Below are 20,816 nucleotides of genomic sequence, written 5' to 3'. Positions count from 1 at the left end.
ATGTGATCGGCCCTCTCCTCAGCCTGCAAACTCCTCAGTTTCCATTGTCGGTTGAACAGTACTACTTCCTCATAGAACTCCAGGCTAAGCTGGCTACAAACAATGACCCAGGTAAACTGGGTCATGGCATAAACATAAAGCACTGAAGTTGGAAACCAATTTTCCAACATAGCAACTTTGGTTGAGAATAAGTGTTGTGTGTACATTCTTCCTGGCAGAAGTGAAGTATCAAGTGTTGACATTTACTTACTTCTATAGGTCTCTAACCTTATAAAGTAGATTCTATTACACCTCACCTTTTCTGATAAAGACACGTAGGCTCATAATACTTAACTAACTTCTCCAAGATCACTTAGGTAGTTCATGAACACCTGAACTCTGAGCAGCATCCCAACTCCAAGCCATGCCTCATCCAGTGGAGTGTTACACATCTTCTTCCTGTCCTTCAGTAGGAAAATACTGGTTTGACTCCTAAAAGCTGTTATCAACTCATTAACAGTTGGACAGCAATGAGCTTGAGCGGACAGCAATGAGCTTGAGCAGACCCCTTGTCAAACAGCTTAATTGGCACACAGCCTTTATCTCAGGGTCACTCTACACTTCCATCTGATGGCATTCTGAACATTGACTCATTTTAGGTAGCCTGCTGGCAAACTTGATAAACTGAAAAACAGCCAGAGGTAGGATAATAAGGGGCCTGAGAGAAGGACCCTGATTTGTTCAGTCTACATGGAAGCTGAAGATAGCATGTAGTGGATTAGAAGGTCTACGTATTTAAAAAAAAAAAAAAAAAAATCAGCCTTGCTGTGTGTGGTATCAGAAGGGAGAACAAGGAAAGGCTAGGGCATGAGAACCAGCAGTTTGTAGGGAGCACGATAAAGGTTTTGTTGTATAACCTCATGACCTTTGTAGCAACCCAGTGAGAATGTGTCTACTCACATGCCAAAGAACTTAGGTTTAGAAAGATGGAGGAAGTGGTATATGATGGAGCCAGAATCTGAACCCATTCTGTGGGAAAGAAAGAGCCTGGGTGTCTTCCCCAGGAGTCCTGCAGGAGTCACCTGCCTTGTGCTAAACAGTTTAACCAGAGACTGATAAGCAAATATGCTAATACGCACTATGGAAAGAGTTCTAGGCGAAGCTTCTTAATCCCTTAAAATGCCAGTACTGGTCCTTCAAATAAGCACATTGCTGAGAAGGTGAGTTCACCTTTCCTCAGCCTCCAGGCCTTCCTCCCACAGCAGCAGCAGCATTTACACTGACTTCTCAAAGGAAAGAAATATACTCAGCTGTGACACTCACTGGAGAGATCAGTGTGATCACAATTCCTAAGCAGCTAGGAGTCTTTAGTGGTGTAAGAGTAGCCATGTGACCCATGCTTTGATAGACACAAAAGACAATGGCTAGTAAGACCCAGAGAGTCCCCTTACTGGACAGCTAATAGCTGTGACCAAGTTGGAACCAAAATTTTAAAACTAGGCTTGTGTGATAATATTGCCTTTATCTCAGTACTTCTCAAAATTTTCTCCTAAACCGCATCTGATAGCCAAGGAGAAAGAATGCCTTATGTCCTGGTGATTCTAGGCAGCATTTCAAGGGAGGCCTCCATCAGCAGGGGCTTCTCTGACTTCATGCTGTTTTTCCTGCCAATTCACACAAATGTTGGATTTAACCAAATTTAATGTTTGAACATAAAAACAAAGCTTTACCATACCCACTAGCCATGAGAAATTAAGCTGATGCCTTGGTCCCCAGTCCCCACAAGAAAGCCTGGTCTCTGGGGGAGAGGGGGAGTTACTGGTTACAATACTTCTATTGAGGGCTTCCTCCCCATAAGGGAAAGGTTTTTCCAATGGAGCTGTAAGGATGTGGGAATTTTTATCAATCAAGGACATGCATGCTTGTTAAGTCTGAAAGGAGATTACATTTATTTTTCTTTCCTTGAACATCAGTTTCTTCTACAGATGCTTGAGTGGAGTTTTAACATTACACAGATTGATGAAATAGGGTAAGAAAAAGTTACTCAGAAGAGTAGACCGATTCCTTTTGATATTTGACCATTATTGGAAGCTACAGAGCATGGCAAAAATGCTGTGCATATGTTGTTGAAGCATCCCTGCTTAGCTAGCACACCGTTCAGAGGAAGGTTCTACTTACATGTTTTTAACATTTCTGTAACTTTTAAACTTGAAATGATGCTGTAAATAAAATAGTGTCATGGGCACACAGGGAAGTCTAGCTTTATTAAAATTGCTATTTCATATTGTAAAGCAGTGTGAAAATGTAATGACTCAATGGATCTATTTTGTTGTTGTTTAGGAGAGAAGCCATATGAATGCCCAAACTGCAAGAAACGTTTTTCCCATTCTGGTTCCTATAGCTCACACATAAGCAGTAAGAAGTGTATTAGCCTGATGCCTGTGAATGGGAGGCCCAGATCAGGACTCAAGACATCACAGTGTTCCTCACCATCTCTTTCGGCATCACCAGGCAGTCCCACACGCCCACAGATACGGCAGAAGATAGAGAATAAACCCCTTCAAGAACCGCTTTCTGTAAACCAAATCAAAACTGAACCTGTGGATTATGAGTTCAAACCCATAGTGGTTGCTTCAGGAATCAACTGTTCGACCCCTTTACAAAACGGGGTTTTTAGCGGTGGTGGCCAATTGCAGGCAACCAGTTCTCCTCAGGGTGTGGTGCAAGCTGTTGTTCTGCCAACAGTTGGTTTGGTATCTCCCATAAGTATCAATTTAAGTGACATTCAGAATGTACTTAAAGTGGCACTAGATGGTAACGTAATACGGCAAGTTTTGGAGAATAATCAAGCCAGTCTTGCATCCAAAGAGCAAGAAGCAGTCAGTGCTTCATCCATCCAGCAGGGTGGCCATTCTGTTATCTCTGCCATAAGTCTTCCTTTAGTTGATCAAGATGGAACAACCAAAATCATCATCAACTATAGTCTTGAGCAGCCTAGCCAGCTTCAGGTTGTCCCTCAGAATTTAAAGATAGAGAACCCAGCCCCTACAAACAGCTGCAAAAGTGAGAAGTTACCACAAGACCTTACTGTTAAGTCAGAGAAGGACAAAAGCTTTGATGGGGCTGTGGATGGTAGCACTTGCCTTCTGTATGATGATTGCCCAGGAGACCTCAATGCACTTCCAGAACTAAAGCACTATGACCCAGAGCACCCTGCCCAGCCTCCAGCCCCCGCCCCAGAAGCTGAGAAGCCCGAGGCCTCTGCTTCGTCAACCAGAGATGGTGATTTGTCTCCCAGTCAGCCACCTGTAAAGAACCTCCTGTCGCTCTTAAAAGCCTACTATGCTCTGAACGCGCAGCCAAACTCAGAAGAGCTCTCAAAGATCGCTGATTCTGTGAACCTGCCTCTGGATGTAGTTAAAAAGTGGTTTGAAAAGATGCAAGCTGGACAGATTCCAGGGCAGTCTCCTGAGCCACCTTCTCCAGAAACAGGCACAGTAAACATCGCTGCAAAGAGCGATGAACAGCCTCAACCTGCAGATGTAAGTGAGCCCCAGGAACACAGCACAAGTGGACAGAGTCCTCTCAAGATGACCACCAGCTCCCCAGTTTTACCAGTAGGATCAGCCATGAATGGTTCCAGAAGTTGCACATCATCCCCATCACCTCTAAACCTTTCCTCGGCCAGGACCCTGCAGGGTTACTTTTGTGTGGCAGACGGTGCCCAGGAGGAACCCCAAGTAGAACCTCTTGATCTCTCACTACCAAAGCAACAGGGAGAGCTACTGGAAAGGTCGACTATCAGCAGTGTTTACCAGAACAGTGTTTATTCTGTCCAGGAAGAGCCCTTGAACTTGTCTTGTGTAAAAAAGGAGCCACAGGAGGACAGCTGTGTTACAGACTCAGAACCAGTTGTAAATGTAATCCCACCAAGTGCCAACCCCATAAATATTGCTATTCCTACAGTCACTGCCCAGTTACCCACCATCGTGGCCATTGCTGACCAGAACAGTGTTCCCTGCTTACGTGCACTGGCTGCCAACAAGCAGACTATTCTGATTCCCCAGGTGGCTTATACATACTCTACCACAGTCGGCCCTGCAATGCAAGAGCCACCGATGAAGGTAATCCAGCCAAATGGAAACCAGGTTAGTAAAGCACTAGCTAACTGTTTCTAGTGAAGAACCCTCCATCCACTGGAGATTCAGCCAGGTTGACACAGCTGTCATGTTTAAGAGGAACTTAGCCAGTTGCTTTCCTTATGTGGCAGGATGTCTTCCTTTGCTTACTGATCAACTACAGTTGAAAGGGAATTCTCCTCTGAAAAAGAGTACATAGACTTCAGCTGGAGACACACTTGAGCTTAGAGCATAAGAGAGAAGTTGCAATACTCATTAGAGCATAAGAGAAAAATTGTAATACTCATTAATTAGGTTTCTGGTTTTCTAGTTGAAATCTCAAATTGGTAAGTTTGCTTATGATCATTAGTAAATATTTGTGTGACCATCCACCATAAAATCCCAGGGAGGCTTCGTTAATACATTGTGTACCAACATGTTTGTTAAGAGGTTTTGGTTTAACAGTATGCTGGGAACTTAGCTCATGCATTCATGGGCTGTGAATTGAATATTTAGTCATAATTACCGGTGGGGTATGGCTGTAGGTCCAGGTGTACATTTACCTTTAGATGGGTTTTTGCTTTGCTTGCTTTGTTTGGGTTTTGGATAGAACTCTACTGTGTGGCTGTATGTTTCTCAAAGTCTGTCCAGAATTTTTCCATTTCACCAGCCTTGATGTTACCACTTTTTCATCAATTTTTTAAATTAAATCAAATACCAGAGGTGGCTGTTTGATCTTACTGTGAGTACAGCTGTAGTTACTTGTGTATCCTGCTCAGATGTGCTCTGCTGCCTTCGGTGGCCTTTCAATACTACTACCCATGGGCTTCCCCAGAACTGCAGTAACTCTTGAAGAAAACATCCATGTGACCAATGACATTAGATTTCTGGTGTATAAAAACACGTGTGTGTGTGTGTGTGTGTGTGTGTGTGTGTGTGTGTGTGATGAATACTTATGTATGTACATGTGTGTCTACCCATGAGTGTGCATGTAGAGGCCAGAGACTGACAATGACCGTCTCCCTCAGTCACTCTCCGTGTTTTTGAGACACGGTCTCTCACTGAACCTGGAGCATACATTTTGTCTAGAGTGGCTGGTAGTGAGTCCCTACTATCTACTTGTCTACACACACTCACATATACTCCAGTGGTGGGATTACAGATGAGTGTCACACATGCCTGGCTTTTACATGTGTGCTAGGGATCTGAACTCAGATCCTTAACGCTTGCATAGCAAGCATCTTCCCCACTTAGCCATCTTCCAGCCCTTTTGGCATGTTTGAATTTCAAATGACTGTTTGACTATATGTCAAAAGAGGTGTAAAGTGGAGTCACTTCTGCACTGGCAGCCACGGTGACAGGCACATGGCTGTTTTCAGGAGATCAGTGGGGTTAGAGGCAAACCAAAGATCTTAGCTGACCTAAATTTGCAACAGGCCCTCTGCAGGATTATTCTGTTGAGTAGAGCACCTTCCTCCTAAAATGACTTCCCTGAAACGATCTGAGGTTCTGTGTCATGTTTTGTTCATTCTATGAGAATTGTAGATGAGTTCTTTATGACAGGCAGCTACTCCTATTTAAAAATCACAGACCCTCTCATACTGCTCCTCCTCATTCCAGAGAAAGTATGGACTAAAGCTAACCTGTCTTTGTCAGATCAAGGCAGCTGGTGTGAAGACCTCCAGAAGGGAGGACACTGTTTCAAGATAGTTTCTAAACGCTGTCTTAATATTTACTGTGTGGAATCCAGAATTTTTTATGAAAAGTATATATAGTTAATGATGAAGTTGTAAATGAAGTTGTAAATGAATGATGAATTAGCAAGCTCAGTGATTAAACCTTTCTGCAAAATTGCTATAAAATCATAATTTGCCACAACCAAGTAAATGTAGCTGCTATCGCTCCAACTCTCCTTCTGGTGGCCTCTGTTTGTAGCATGAGCTAGTGCACCTGGGAGCCCATGTGTAGTGGCATTGTAGTGTGTACTTCTTGTGGTCAAAGTGAGGGAAGCAACCTTCCAGCATGAAGTTTATCTCCGGTGCTGTCTGATTTTCCTACATTTGTTTATTTATGGACAGTGGGAGCAGGAGGCTTCATGTGCCATCACTCACACATGGAGTCAGAGGACAACTTGTGGGAGCCGGTTCTCCTTCCACTGTGTGGGTCCCATCAGGTCTTCAGCCTTGGCGGCAAGTGCCTTTACGTGCTGAACCATCTCACTGACCCTATCTCATGTGTGTCTTTTAATCTTGAAGTTTAATCTTCCTTTTTCCCCTTAGGATGAAAGGCAAGACACTAGCTCGGAAGGGGTCTCCACCGTGGAGGACCAGAACGACTCTGACTCTACGCCACCCAAAAAGAAAACTCGGAAGACAGAGAATGGAATGTATGCCTGTGACCTGTGTGACAAGATATTTCAGAAGAGCAGCTCACTGTTGAGACACAAATATGAACACACAGGTATGTCAGTAGACACAAGCACAAGGTTCTAAAAGTGCCCGTGGCCTGGTGCACAGCCAGAACCCTGAAGCAACATCTGAAGTCCTCACAATGTCCAGTCTTCCTACAGGAAGTAGTGTCTAAGCGACTTCTTCTGCCTGAGCTCATGTTTTGCCTCTAATGACTTCATTCCTATGCTGACACATGCTCATTACCTTTAGTTCAGCTTCTGCTGTATTAACAGTGTGGGGACAGTGGGCTGAAGGGACGAGAAGAAGACCCAGCTTCAGGAAGCACCAGCCACCTGGCTCAAGGCTTGACTCCTGAAAATTCAAGGCCTTTGCTTTTCTTAGAAAAAACTTTTAAAATCAAGACTGAACTTGATTTTAAGATCCCTTTAGATCTGAGTGTCTATAATTCTCTACAAAATACAAAAAAGCCTTGGGCTGACCTAGAGACTGGCAAATAATGTCTGGCATACCAAACAGGGCTTCACTCATCTCTCTAATGCCCATGAGCCAAGAATAGACTTTTCATTTTCAGTGATTGAAAAAGAGAAAAGATAAAAATTAAAATCCGGCATCCTAGCTGATGTTTAATTCCTCTCCGTTGCACCCTTATTTGCTTGTTGCCCAAGGCTGCTTTTCTGCTCTGGCCAATGATTCGTTTGAGTGGATACAGCATGTACAAAGGCCAGCCAGTCCCAGGATGCTTCACTAAAGGGCTTTTACAGAAGACTCTTGCCAACCTGGCATTTTCAATTCCCTCTCTAGAGCCACATTGGTTACTTTCAGCCCGTGTGTCTCTGCAGCCTGGGAAATCCAGTTAGGAAGTATATGCAGACTCCATGGCCTGAGAACTGTCTCCATGACTGACTTCAAGCTTGAACTGCTTTCAGACTTCTCACAGAATTCTGATTGTCTAGTACCAGACTCCTAACTGATAGGAACTACACAGCCACCCGTTTCTCTCCAAAGAGATTGCTAGATGAAGGAATGTTTAATCTTAAAATCCACAGCCTGTTTTGTCTGGCCCTCCTCAGCTGTTTTAGCCTCCATGTTCTTATCAGCTGTGTTAGCTCATTCACTCTGATGGGAAGAAATACAGAGACGTGTTCTTTCTTTTTTGATCTACACATTGCAGGGTGACACTTTGTCAGTTGTGGGAGTTAAAAGGCAGCATGTAGTAGGAAAAGCTGGGTCTCTCTAACAAGGCCTTGGGCCATACCCTCTAGTTGTTTTCACTGAATTAGAAAATCTCCTTATTCTTTAGAAAGAGTTAAATACTAGCAAATACCAAAATTAAAATTACATCCTAGCTGATAAAAGAATTAGCAAAAGTAATCTGTGTATTTTTAAGGGGTGACTGCCTCATAATACTTGAGTGTCACCTTGAATATTTGCATATAAAAGATAAACCATAGCAATACAAGTAGAGTTGAGGACTTGCTAGTTTCCTAAGCATGAAACTGTAACCATCCCCTGAATGTCCCCTAATGCCACTGTTTTGTTTCATACCTGTGTTCTTACCTTGCAGGTAAAAGACCTCATGAGTGTGGAATCTGTAAAAAGGCATTTAAACACAAACATCATTTGATTGAACACATGCGATTACACTCTGGAGAAAAGCCCTATCAATGTGACAAGTGTGGCAAGCGCTTCTCACACTCGGGATCTTACTCTCAGCACATGAATCACCGCTACTCCTACTGCAAGAGAGAAGCAGAAGAAAGAGATGGCACAGAGCAGGAGCAGGAAGAGGCGGGGCTGGAAGTCCTGATGAATGAGCATGTGGGTGCACGGGCATCTCCCTCACAGGCTGACTCGGATGAGAGAGAAAGTTTGACAAGGGAGGAGGATGAAGACAGTGAAAAGGAGGAAGAGGAGGAGGAAGATAAAGAGATGGAAGAATTGCAGGAAGAAAAGGAATGTGAAAATGCACAGGGGGAGGAGGAAGAGGAAGAGGAGGAAGAGGAGGAGGAGATGGACAAAGCCAAGCAGGAGGCAGCAGCTAAGACTGATGGTGCGGTGGAGGATGGGGCTGCCCAGCAGGCAGGCAGCTTGGAGCAGAAGGCAAGTGAGAGCAGCGAGCAACTGTCGGAAGAGAAGACAAATGAAGCCTAGGAGTTCTTCTAGAAGTAAATTCTACTTGGTAATGAAATTTGCTCTATATTACCCACGCTTTTCATGGAAACACAGCCCTGTGCTGTGGTTCCTGCTCACTACTGTGTAATGTCAGAACTGAAAGAAAAAAAATACAAAAAAAAAAAAAAAAATATCCGGGTGTGCCTGAACCTCAGACCTAGTAATTTTTCATGCAGTTTTCAGAGTTAGGAACATGTATGTAACATGAAGCAGAATAGAAAACTTCAATGACTGAGAAACAGGTTTCTAGCAGGTCACAGGGAGCTGGATGGGCATCTGGCATGGTTATCAGTATTATCACTCTTACGTTGGTTCATTCTTAAGCTGTACAATGGGAGAAATTTTATAATTTTTTATTGGTAAACATATGCTAAATCCGCTTCAGTATTTTATTATGTTTTTTTTAAATGTGAGAACTTCTGCACTACAGAATTCCCTTCACAGAGCAGTAGAAAGCAGTTCCAACCGTGCTGACTACCTGTTACCAAGTCAGTCAGGAGGTAGAACCTCTACGTTAGACGCCATGTTGTCATTTAACATGTATTGCTAGCCTTAAGGAAGCAGCCGAGAGAAGAACTGAAGTTTCTTACTCATGTGATTTTAAATGGAGTTCAAAGGTTGTCGTTGAGTTCTGACTGCAGGGACGAACAGTGTTGATGTGGCGAGGACGACAGAGTCGGCAGAATCAGTGTTCGTGATTGTGTTTGCGTACGTGGTAGCAACTATGAAGGATCTATAGGAAGCGTTGTGTCTCCTTTGGCCTTAAGCAAGACCTGTGTGCTGTAAGTGCCGTCCTCAGTATTTCAAGGCTCTAACTGCCTTCATTCAGTGTGTGGCCTACAATAACTAGCATTTGTTGATTTGTTTGATGTTTCAAAATTCCCAAATAAAACTCAAAACCACTGACTCTGTCAGAGAAACTGACGCACTGGGACATCTCATACCTTGGTTCCTCAGTATTCATTTTATGTTGATTGACTTTCAGAAATCTCTACAGAAACAAAAGGGAAATTCTCTAAACTACTTAATCCATGTACTTGCGTGTCAGACATGGATAAGCCATTGGTATTTGGCTTACAACCGTTTCCAAATGTTAGTTATTACGGACCCAGTTGATGAACAACATTAGCTGATTTTTACCTATCAGTATTATTTTATTTCTTTTAGTTTATAGATCTGTGCAACATTTTTGTACTGTACGTCTTCAAGCCTGGCAGTATTAATACCCTTCTTACTGACACGTACTTTTAGTTTTAGAAAACTTTTATATTTATGTGTCTTATTTTTATATTTCTTTATTTATTACACAGTGTAGTGTATAATACTGTAGTTTGTATTAATACAATAATATATTTTAGTATGAAATTTTGGAAAGTTGATAAGATTTAAAGTAGAGATGCAATTGGTTCTCGTGCATTGAGATTTGATTTAACAGTGTTCTGTTAACATTTATACTCGCCTTGGGCTGTAGAGCAGAGTTTAAATGGGAATGTATTAGTTTTACAACTACAATCAAGTCATTCTCCCTTTACCCAGTTTTTAATAAGAAACTCTTCACTTTGAGACTCACTGTGTGACCCATAGCATGATGCTCTGCAGTTCTTCTGTTAAGAGCTGGCCCAGCCATAACCCATTCCCTTAGCAAGCCAAATTAGAATTGCCTTCTGTAAACAGTGTTGGGAACAATGTTTAACATGTTGTGCCAATTTGTTCCTGTATCCATGTATGTAAGCTACCGATCCGACTCTTCCTTTTAAGTTCCTTGTTACACCATGGTCATTTTCTAGTTTTTTACCAGACTCCCCAGCTCACAATAAAATGCATCAACAAGCCTGACCCGCTGTCATTCTTTGGATCATTGTCAAGATTTTCGTTGGAAAGCTGTCTATGAGATAGTCATTACAACCCAGAGCTTCATTCATTTTGAACTGAGTTTGTTGACACTAAATGTTTTAGACATTTATCGTGAAGTTTGTCTTTTCCTGTGGGGAAACCCTCTACAGAGGTCACCCTTCTTCCGGAACCCTCCACCCACAGCCCAGGGGCCCTTACTTACCCTTAGGGTACTTCGGGGAGTTTAGATGCCTTTTGCTTGCACTCTTTGTACCCTTTTCATCAGCTCCCGTACTGTCACTGACATCCCTTCCCTCTGTCAGTCACTCAAGTGCCCACTGCCAGGCAGATCTCCTCTCACTAGTTGCTACAACAGACATTCATTGAATGAGCACAGAAGCCGCATCTGACTGCACTCGCTGCCTTCCTTCTAGTCTGGGAATCCATATGGTAAATGATTCTTATAATTTTCCAGTGGTCTCATTTGAGTTGTTAGGCATTCAGCATAGGAGATGTAACAATCCCTGCCCTTTCAGCTGCTCTGTTGTTGTGCTGCGTAGAGAGCTTATTTCTAGGTGTCTTTCTGGTATTCAGTTTCTCGGTACAAGGTACAGGTATTGGAAACTGAGGGTGGGACTACTTCAAACTTGATAGACCCAGTTCTGACAATAATTTCCTGTGTCAGGACTGTACATTCCTATGAGCTCCCAACATTCCTAAGCCAGGGCACTACTTCCCCTATGTCCTGTGTCATCAGGCTGCCTGATTTCCTCTACCCCTACCACATAAACAAACACACTATAAAAGGTTATGAAATACTAAGTTGCAACTCTTAGGGGGTGTCCACTAGTCATGATGGTAAAGCTCAAAGAGGACAGTGCCTCACCCATGTGGTCAAAGAGCCAATGAACAAATTGTGATGAGGCATCATCAAGGAGTGGTTCTTCCCACTGCTTTGTCACACCCTGAAAAAGCAGCAGCCATGACCTCAGATGCATCTGCTTGCTGCCTTCATCAAGATTACTACTTTTTCACTGAGCCTTAAAAATACACAGAAAAGCCATATGCCCATGACCACATGCACAGTAAGTAGAGTGAGGCTCTGCACACAGGCCTGTCTGACTCCAAGGTTCATGCCTCTGCCTGGCCCACCTCACATTTCATGTTGGGATTGATTCTCCTGGCCACACACAAACTTGGGCCCACCCTAAACAGGAGGAATAGAAAATACCCTGAAGAGCAGTACAGAGTGGAAGGTAGAGACATAGGAATTTCTCAATCTTAATGCAAACTTAAAAGACAGTCTTATAGGAAAGTACTATGAAAATAGTCAGAGAAATCTAATGGATTTCAGCCAAGATCAATGAGAAGCTGTATTAGAATGACCATGTATTAAATCTAGCTCTGCCAGAACAACAGACCTACAGAAGCACCTCTGCTCAGAAAAGAAAAACTCAGCTAGAACACATTACCCCAACAAATCCTGGGCCATTTATAGAAGGAAAAAAAAAAACATAGAGCATCACAGAACTCTGTTTGAGAGGACTGGGACAGAGGGTTCCCCTAACTACTCAGTGGGTAAAAAGCACTTGCTTGATGAACTGAGTTCCATCCCCAAAACCCACAGTGGAAGAAAAAAAATAACTCTTAATGTTGTCCTCTGACCACTACATGTATGCTGTATACACACACACACACACACACACACACACACACACACACTGTAAATGTTTAAATTATAAGCCAGTAATAGATTTATTTCAAGGTCTCCCAAACTATTACAATGCCATATCAAGTTGTTCCTAATGGGAAAGATGATTCTCAAATGATGGTATCTTATGTCAAAATTTGTAGCGTAAAGTAAAGTGATAATATGCAAGAAAGTGCAGTGTTAAATACTGACAATAGGAAAGAATAAATGGCTCACTCATCCAGACTTCCACCTCAAACCATAAAAGTAAAAAAACACGAATGAAGGAGGACAGAGCCAATAATAAAAAAAAAGAGAAAACAATGACATAAAAAGTCATGTAAATCAAGTCAGTCTTTGAAAAGATAGATTTCTAGCCATACAAACCAAGGAAGACAGAAGAGACATAAATTGCCAATCTTGAGAAAGAAATGAAGCAGTCTACAGACCCTACAGAGAAAGGTAAGGAAGTAATAACTCTGTGTCTCTATATCTGACAGCTTAGGTGAAAGAAACATTTCTTAGAAGGCCCTAATTACCAAAATTCACTCATAAATCACCTAAATGATATTAAAAATTAAACTGATCGATAAAGGTCTCCCTACAAAGGAAATTCAGCCTAGGTGGTGCCACTGGTGAATTCTTTCATACATTTAAGAAGTCAGTAACAATTCTACACAAGTCATCTCCTTCCTCAGTTGTCTGTGAAACTTAGATCCATCAACAGTGGAGTTCAAATCAAGAGCTACAGACTTTAGTTTCAAAAGAGACAAAGCAAAGACCTAACTGAATATTAGAAAGTTACTTTGAACACTTTTATCAGAAGGAAATGTATTGTGATTAGGTGGGATTTGCCCTAGAAATTCAAGATTCATAAAGCATCCACAAGCCAAGTAGTGTCGCTCCCATTCACAGTGTTGGGGACTGTGTGTGATTATCTTAGGGGTAGGAAAAACATCAGGAAAAAAAAAAAACTTAACACCAAGTCAGAAATTACCAGAAGTCTAGAAACAGGAGGTGATCTCTGTAATAACTGGCATCTTCAAAACCTTCACAAGTGAAACACTCACTGAAATATGCACACCTTCCTCTTACAAGGAGCAAAAACTCATGCTTATTGACCCTCAAGCAGAGTTGTGTCCCTTACATACAGACCGCAGTGGCTTGTTGCCTGCAGGCAGCCTAGTTCTCTTACATAGGAAACAAGGAATTTGGAAAGGCAAGGCAAGAAGCCATGAGAAATTCAGTCACGTTCTACTAAATAGTCCTAGGTGTGGGAATTTATACCTAGACACAATTACTGTAACAACTAAAATAGAAAATATAAGCAAAGCTTCCAAAATACTGATGGAATAAATTAAAAACACAAAGAAAATGAAATCCCACATTCGTAAGTTGGAAGATGAAAGAGTATTGAGGAAAAAGTTTTACCCAACTTAACTATTGACAGGATGCTGTTATAATCAAAATAGCAGCTACATATTGAAGAATTTTGTGGAAGAGCAAAGAACTAAGAAAAGAACTTATTTGGAGGGCTTAGAATGAAAATAGCCACAGATGAAGAAAATGGAATTGGTAGCCAGTGAACTGATTCTGTCAAAGGTGCCAGGACAATGCAGTGGTGAAATATTGTTCAAAATGTGATGCTGGGGCTGCAGATGTGTGGTCTATCCCTGTAATACCGGGAGGCTGAAGGAGGAAAAACATGATTTTGAGGCCAGCTTGGGCTACATAGCTAGCTATTATAAAGGCAAAAAAAAAAAAAAAAAAAAAAAAAAAAAAACAACTGGCAATAAGTCCTCAGGAAATGAATATGTTCCTCATAGCCCATCCAGAAACTGATGAAAACTGGTTATATGCCTCATTGTAAGGGTTAAACCTGTGAAAGAATGAAAATTCCTGGGTAACCTTGAATTATTAAGCTAATCCTAGATAAGAAAAAAAAAAGCAGAATAAAGACATTGATAGGACTTTATCAAAACTTAAAGCTTTTTTCGTTAAGTGATATTAAGAAAAGTAAGACTGGAATAAAATATTTGCAGAACATACTTGTATATACTATATACTTGTAAGAAATCACAGCATGTCTACACAATAACATATACATGGATGTTAACAGAACTGTAGCTAAAAATAAAAATAAAAAACTGGGGGTAAAACTGAGTCAGCTAGTTAACAAACTATGTTATTTACATACAATAAAATATTGGACCATGAAAAGTGATGAGATTGTAACACACGATGGGCTGGATGAACCTTGAAAATGAATGAACCTGTGCTAAATGACATCACTCACAGAAGACTGCACACTCTGACACCTTGTCCTAAAGTAAGGAAATCTATACACAGAAGAGTCTTTGGCTGCCTCAGACTGGAAGCAGGGAAAGACGGTGATTAATTCCTGTGGGTAAAAGTTTCCTTGTGGAATAACAAATGTTCTAGACGGTGGTGCTATTTGGGCAACTCTGTACTAACCCATATAACTACATTCCAGATGGGTCACTACGCTGCATGTATCAATAAAGCTGCTAAAATGTGTGTGTACGTGTGCTCAGTACAGGGGAGACTAACACTATCTTTTTTTTTTTTTTTTAAGACAGGTTGATTCCATTTTTTTCTTTTTTTTAAAGATATTTTGCATTTAAATTTTAAACAAGCTTGTTTTACTTGTCAATCCCAGTTCCTTCACCCTCCCTTGTCCCACCCCCAGCCCCTATCTTATCCCCTTTCTGCTCCCCAGGGAGGGTAATGCCTTCCATGGGAGATCTTCAAAGTCTGTCATATCATTTGGGGCAGGGCCTAGGACCTCCCCTATGTGTCTAGGCTGAGAGTATCCCTCTATGTGGGATGGGCTCCCAAAGTTCATCCATATACTAGGGATAAATACTGATCCATTACCAGAGCCCCCATAGACTGCCTATTCTCACTCACATTCAGGGGTCTGTGGGTCCTATCAGACTGGGGGGCAGGAGTTCCCCCTTGTTCAGGTCAGCTGTCTCTGTGGGTTTCTCCAGCCTGTTCTTGACCCCTTTGCTCATCACTCCTCCCTCTCTGCAACTGGATTCCAAGAGTTCATCTCAGGGTTTAGCTGTAGGTGTCTATTTCTGTTTCCATCAGCTACTAGATGAAGGCTCTAGGATGGCATATAAGTTAGTTATCAGTCTCATTATCAGGGAAGGGCATTTAAGGTAGACTCTCCATTATTGCTTAGATTGTTAGTTGGGATCATCCTTATAGATCTGTGAACATTTCCCTGGTGCAATATTTCTCTTTAAACCTATACTGGCTCCCTGTATTACGGTATATCTTTTCTTGCTCTCCTCTATTCTTTCTCTGACTCAGTCTTCCTGCTCCCTTATGTCTTCCTCTTCCCTCCTTTTCTCCCCTTCTCTTTCTCCTGACTCCCTCTCCCCTTCTCCCTGTTCCCAATTTGCTCAGGAGATCTTGTCCCTTTCCCCTTCTCTGGGGGACCATGTAGGCCTCTCTTAGGGTCCTCCTTGTTTCCTGGCTTTTCTGGAGGTGTGGATTGTAGGCTGGTGATCCTTTGCTCTTTGTCTAAAATCCATATGTGAGTACATACCATGTTTGTCTTTTTGTGACTGATTTACCTCACTCAGGATGGTTTCTTCTAGTTCCATCCATTTGCCTTCCAATTTCAAGATTCCATTTTGTTGTTGTTGTTTCATTTTGGTTTGGTTTTTTTTTTTTCTGATAAGTAGTACTCCATTGTGTACACTATATTTTAAACAATTAAGTAAAGTTAGACTAACCACAATATGCTGCCACTATAAACCCAACAAAATGTTTAAACCTTTGAAGACTTGGTAACACCAAATGTTGGCCAGGGTCTAAAGCAGCCAAACCATTTGCCCGAGGCCGATGGGAATTTAAAATGCCATGACCCCTCTGGAAAATTACCCATCTAGTCAAGTTCAACCCCACTCCTTGACATCCAGCCAAGATAGAGGAAAACACAGGTCCTCCTGAAGAATTATATTACAGTGCTCATAGCAGTCAGGATAGCCTTCCACAGTTGGCCTAAATGTCCACTGCCAGCAATGGAATAGACAGGTCTGTCCATGCAATGGACTCCACATGGTAAAATGTACAGTGTGGATGAAGATGAGAAGCAGAGGGTTTGGCGGAACAAGATGCAGGAACTACACAAGGGTGGTACATTGCCCCAACCCCGAAAAATTTAAGTTTGAACTGAGTGAGTTTTAGCATATGCAAATTATAATAGCTCAGTAAAGCAAATACTGAAGTAGGTGGGAGACTACGGACACAAGGGAAACCCCACCTCCATATAAAAGACATAGCCACTCCTGGATGCAAGCCAACATTGCATGTTCCACTCCAAACAGTCTGTTCTCAGTGGGCTGAAAGGAAAGAAATCAATTACACTAAAATTAATCCTTAGCAAAAAACATTCTCTACTTCATACTGGCTTACATAATGATTATCTCATTTAGCCATGGCACATTTCAGTTTCCCTTTGAAATACATCTTTGCTGAAAGCTTTATGGGTGTAATTCAGTGAGGCTTGATTTTGACTTAAATAAGCTCTCCACCTGCCATTAGATGGTTTTAAGCTAAGGTAACTAAAGACCAATACTTAGTATTTTACCTGCAGGAATGAGTGCAGTCTATCAGAATCACTGGAAGATAGATTGTGTTTGGGGAATGCCAGTGTTGCATAACCCTCATTCCCTCAGTTAATTAGGAACAGACCCAAAGCAGACTTTGTATCTGAACAGGGTAGGCCAGGGCCTTGAAGCACTAGGGGCTGGTGGAGTTGGGGTTGCTTTTGGTCGGTAACACTGTTTCTGCCATGAGACTAGTAGGATTTCTCTTTCAGATGTAGAAGGTAGGAAAAGAAAGCAGTATCTCCAATTTAGGTGTCTTCTAGACTGACTACATTTGTTTTCATCTGGGTATACAGAAAATGCTGGCCTGTTGCTGAAACCCAGTCCAAAGCTCCAGTCTGCACAGTGGGCAGGCAACTCGGTCATGTCTCCACTCCATAGATGATGCAGAGATCCTGGACTGTTAGACTCACGAAAGAGCAGCATGGACAGATGACTCATGCTCAGCTCCTGCAGTCAGCCCAACCCAGCCCAGCCAAATTCTAGAACCATTGTCTTAGCTAGGGTTTCTACTGCTGTGGTGAAACACCACAGCCAAAAAAACAAGCTGGGGAGGAAAGGGTTTATTTAGCTTACACTTCCACAGCACTGTTCATCATTGAAGGAGGTCAGGACAGGAACTCAAACAGGGCAGGGACCTGGAGGCAGAAGCTGATGCAGAGGCCATGGCTAAGTGCTGCTCACTGGACTGCTCTTCATGGCTTGCTAATACTGCTTTGTTGCTTTTTTATAGAACCCAGGACCACCATCCCAGGCATGGCACCATCACCAATGGGATGGGCCCTCCCCCACAGATCACTAATTGAGAAAATGCCTTTACAGCTGGACCTCAAGGAGGCATTTCCTCAGCTGAGGCTCCTTTCTCTGATGACTGGCTTGTGTTAAGTTGACACAAAACCAGCCAGTACAACCATCTTCTAGAGTGAACAGCTCTAAATTCTAAGCTTCTAATCCTGCGTTAGGGCTGTTCCAAGGCTGCCCTGGTATGAGCAGCCTACTTTCTCTGCGACTGAGATGGCCATGCACTAAAAGACAAGATTTTAGACTCAGGGTAGTTACAAAATGCTTCCCTCAAGAACTAGTCCATTTTAGTGACAATAGTGTGAAGTCCTATTCAACCCAATGAAACTACTATTTTCCAGCTCCTTAAAATGAATAACTAGGAAGTATTTAGGGTCATCAATAGAAAATTATTAGAAATTAGAATCATTAGAAATAGAATCCTGTGTGAATTATTACCTCTAATGAGCATTTTACCAATGAAAACAAATGATGTTGCCCGTGCTCTTGCAAATTAGTGTAGTTTGTGGTCAGTGATTACCTTTCACTGACAAATGAGGACAAAATCCCTTAATCCAGTCAACCTCTGAGAGAAACATGACAGAATCTGTGGCACCATGCTAGGCAATTGGAAAGGAGACAGGTCCTGGAGGTATGTGCACGTGTGTATGCATGTGTGCCTGCGTGTGCATGTGTGTGGGTACATGTGTGTTGTGCACATGTGTTTGGAGACTTACGGGGACTACTATGTATAGATACAGTTTGAGTGTCTTTTAGGACGTCACATGCTGGAGGGTCTGTGCAGGAGAAGGTGCAAAGCTCTTCGCAGACCTCTTTGGCTTGCCTGGTCCTCAATTGTGTCCTTTCTAATAGATGAGTCAGACCTACAGTGTTTCCTTCCATTCTAGAATTATTCTTGCCACTTATCAAACCTAAGCTTTGGCAGTGGGAAACCACAAAGTTATGGTCACCAGGGCAGGGAACCACAGAATGAACTCACAGCAACCACCACCCAATTGGCCTCCACCAGTCCTGGAGGGACTGCCTTGCATGATGAACCCTGAGACTACACTCTCCACAGGCTGCTCCCAGGAGGCTGGGGACAGCTCTGACACCGGCTTTGCCTCAATGACTCCCAACAGCTTTAAGAATCATCTTCAGCTCTTGGTGACCCATTCTGTCACTGGCCCTTTTCTGCCCTCGGTTGAAGTTAAGTTTGCATGGTGGCGGGATGGCTCCATGGACCTCTCCAGAGCTAGCACCTAACTGAACCCTTGCATACTCAGTTTGTGCTCTGCTTCTGAGTCATCCCATCTACATATCCCTTCCCTCCCCTGAGCCCTCTTGTGCCACATGGATACCTCCCTGATGATGCATTGGGAGGAAGTATAATGGATTCTGTTACTGTCAAGTTCCACAGCTAGCTTTTAAGTGTATCTCAAAGCTCAAGCGATGAAGTTGGAGGGTTTTTTGTTTGTTTGTTTTGGTTTTTTTTTTTTTTTTACACATCTTGTAGGTGGCCAACAGTTATTTAGGAAGTAAACAGATGAATAAAAAAGATGAGGAAGAGGGAGATCAGTGTAGAGGGAAAGATGCTTCCAAAACTTTCCCCTGAAGAGTTAGTGGGTGTAATCAAGGGGAAACTGGTGGTGAGATAGCTCAGTGAGGAACTGCTGGACTAAGCAAAAATCTGCAGATAGTTTCCAGTAAGTTTCCCAGTGCCCCAGGCTGTTCTGATTTATGGCTCTTCAAAAAACAGTCATTTAGAATCTTAGGACAGGTGTGTTTTGTTGTATGTATATATCTAAGCATATGGGTTTCTCTGTGGTATGTGCACATGAGGATGCCAGAGGTGTGTGGTACCCAGGTGATTCCCCCAAGATCTAGACTTACAAGCAGTGTGAATCCCCTGATGTGGTTGCTAGGAACCAAACTCAAGTCTTCTACAAGAACAGTATATGCTCTTAAGCACTGAGTTCTCTCTCTAGCTCCATGGGATGGTGTTTGCAGGGACTTTGGGTTAAAATAAATTTGCCAGCCCAGTAGAGCTTTCAGAAGCATGGTTTATCTCATCTTGTCACATCTTGGAGAATTGCCGAGGGTGGGGACAGGTAGTATGTCATGAGTGACAGAGGTAGAAAGGTACAACACTGGCAGAAAGCCCATAGATTGTTGATCTACAAGGTTGCCATGTGGTTCTAAGTGATAGAAAGACCAGGAAGGAAGGGCTGCGTTCTATACCCTGCTTGAGGCACAGTATCCTGTGGCACCAGGTTTCCAACCTAGGGAAAGATGGCATAATGGTGGCAGAGGGATTGGTTTCAATTATAAAGGCGCCCTCACGTGCAGACGTTCAGCAAGGAGAAGCCCATGTGCTGAAACCAAGTGAAGCAACCTTTTTGTTTGTTTGTTTGTTTTGTTTTTGTTTTTGTTTTTCAAAACAGGAACAGGGTTTCTCGGTGTCTTTGGAGGTTGTACTGGAACTAGCTCTTGTAGGCCAGGCTGGTCTTGAACTCACAGAGATCCTCCTGCCTCTGTCTCTGCCTCCCGAGTGCCACCACTGCTCAGCCAATCTTGAGTTTTCTATCTGAGACAGCTCATTTAACATCTACTCTACACTAAGAGTGATGGGAAGCATCTTTGTAAGATCTGTAAAGACACACACATCAGAACAACCTGTCTAAAGCAGCAAATCACACCATTTATTTTCTTGACTTTTTCCCCTCTTGGGTTTGTAGCCTATGCTTACACTGTAGGGTGTGTGTGTGTGTGTGTGTGTGTGTGTCTATATATACATAAATACATATACATATACTATTACTATGAAGACCCTCCCCCATCTACTTTTACCATAGGCACTAAGGTTACATAACTTCTCTTTACCCAATAAACCCATAAGAAAGAGAAGCAACTGTCAGTTTGAGGAGACAGGCAAATCCTAGAACCAGGCAGAATGAAGAGTGTTAACGAGAGTGGGGATTTAAAATCCCTGTACATGCAAAGGTGTTCAATGAACAAAAACCTCAGTATGAAAGAATAGATTAGTGTAAGCAGAAAGCTAGAACCCTTAGAAAGAACCATTAAAAAGGGGCCCCAGATCAAAACCAACAGGCATAAGATGTGTATGTGGAAATGTGAACAGCAGAAGGAAATATTTGAAACAATAACAGCTAAGAATTTCCCACAA

The 20,816-nt window shown here is 42.5% G+C and overlaps 1 protein-coding gene across 11 annotated transcripts in view; it reads left to right on the top strand.

Annotated features, from left to right (window-relative positions):
- Window positions 1-10,516, top strand: part of Zeb1 (zinc finger E-box binding homeobox 1) — a 149,942-nt gene extending 139,426 nt beyond the window's left edge. For all 11 annotated transcript variants that reach the window (XM_051205660.1, XM_051205651.1, XM_051205658.1 and 8 more), the window contains 3 exons: window positions 2,320-4,127; window positions 6,377-6,557; window positions 8,073-10,516. In XM_051205660.1, the coding sequence (XP_051061617.1) occupies window positions 2,320-4,127; window positions 6,377-6,557; window positions 8,073-8,659 (2,576 nt within the window). In that variant the 3' untranslated portion in view covers window positions 8,660-10,516. The remainder of the gene's footprint in view (window positions 1-2,319; window positions 4,128-6,376; window positions 6,558-8,072) is intronic.
- The last annotated feature ends 10,300 nt before the right edge of the window (window positions 10,517-20,816 follow it).

The sequence above is a fragment of the Phodopus roborovskii genome, unplaced genomic scaffold, assembly GCF_943737965.1.
Source record: "Phodopus roborovskii unplaced genomic scaffold, PHOROB, whole genome shotgun sequence".
NCBI classification, from domain to species: domain Eukaryota; kingdom Metazoa; phylum Chordata; class Mammalia; order Rodentia; family Cricetidae; genus Phodopus; species Phodopus roborovskii.
Note: the sequence above shows the minus strand (reverse complement) of the source record. Positions and strands in the feature narration are given on the sequence as shown.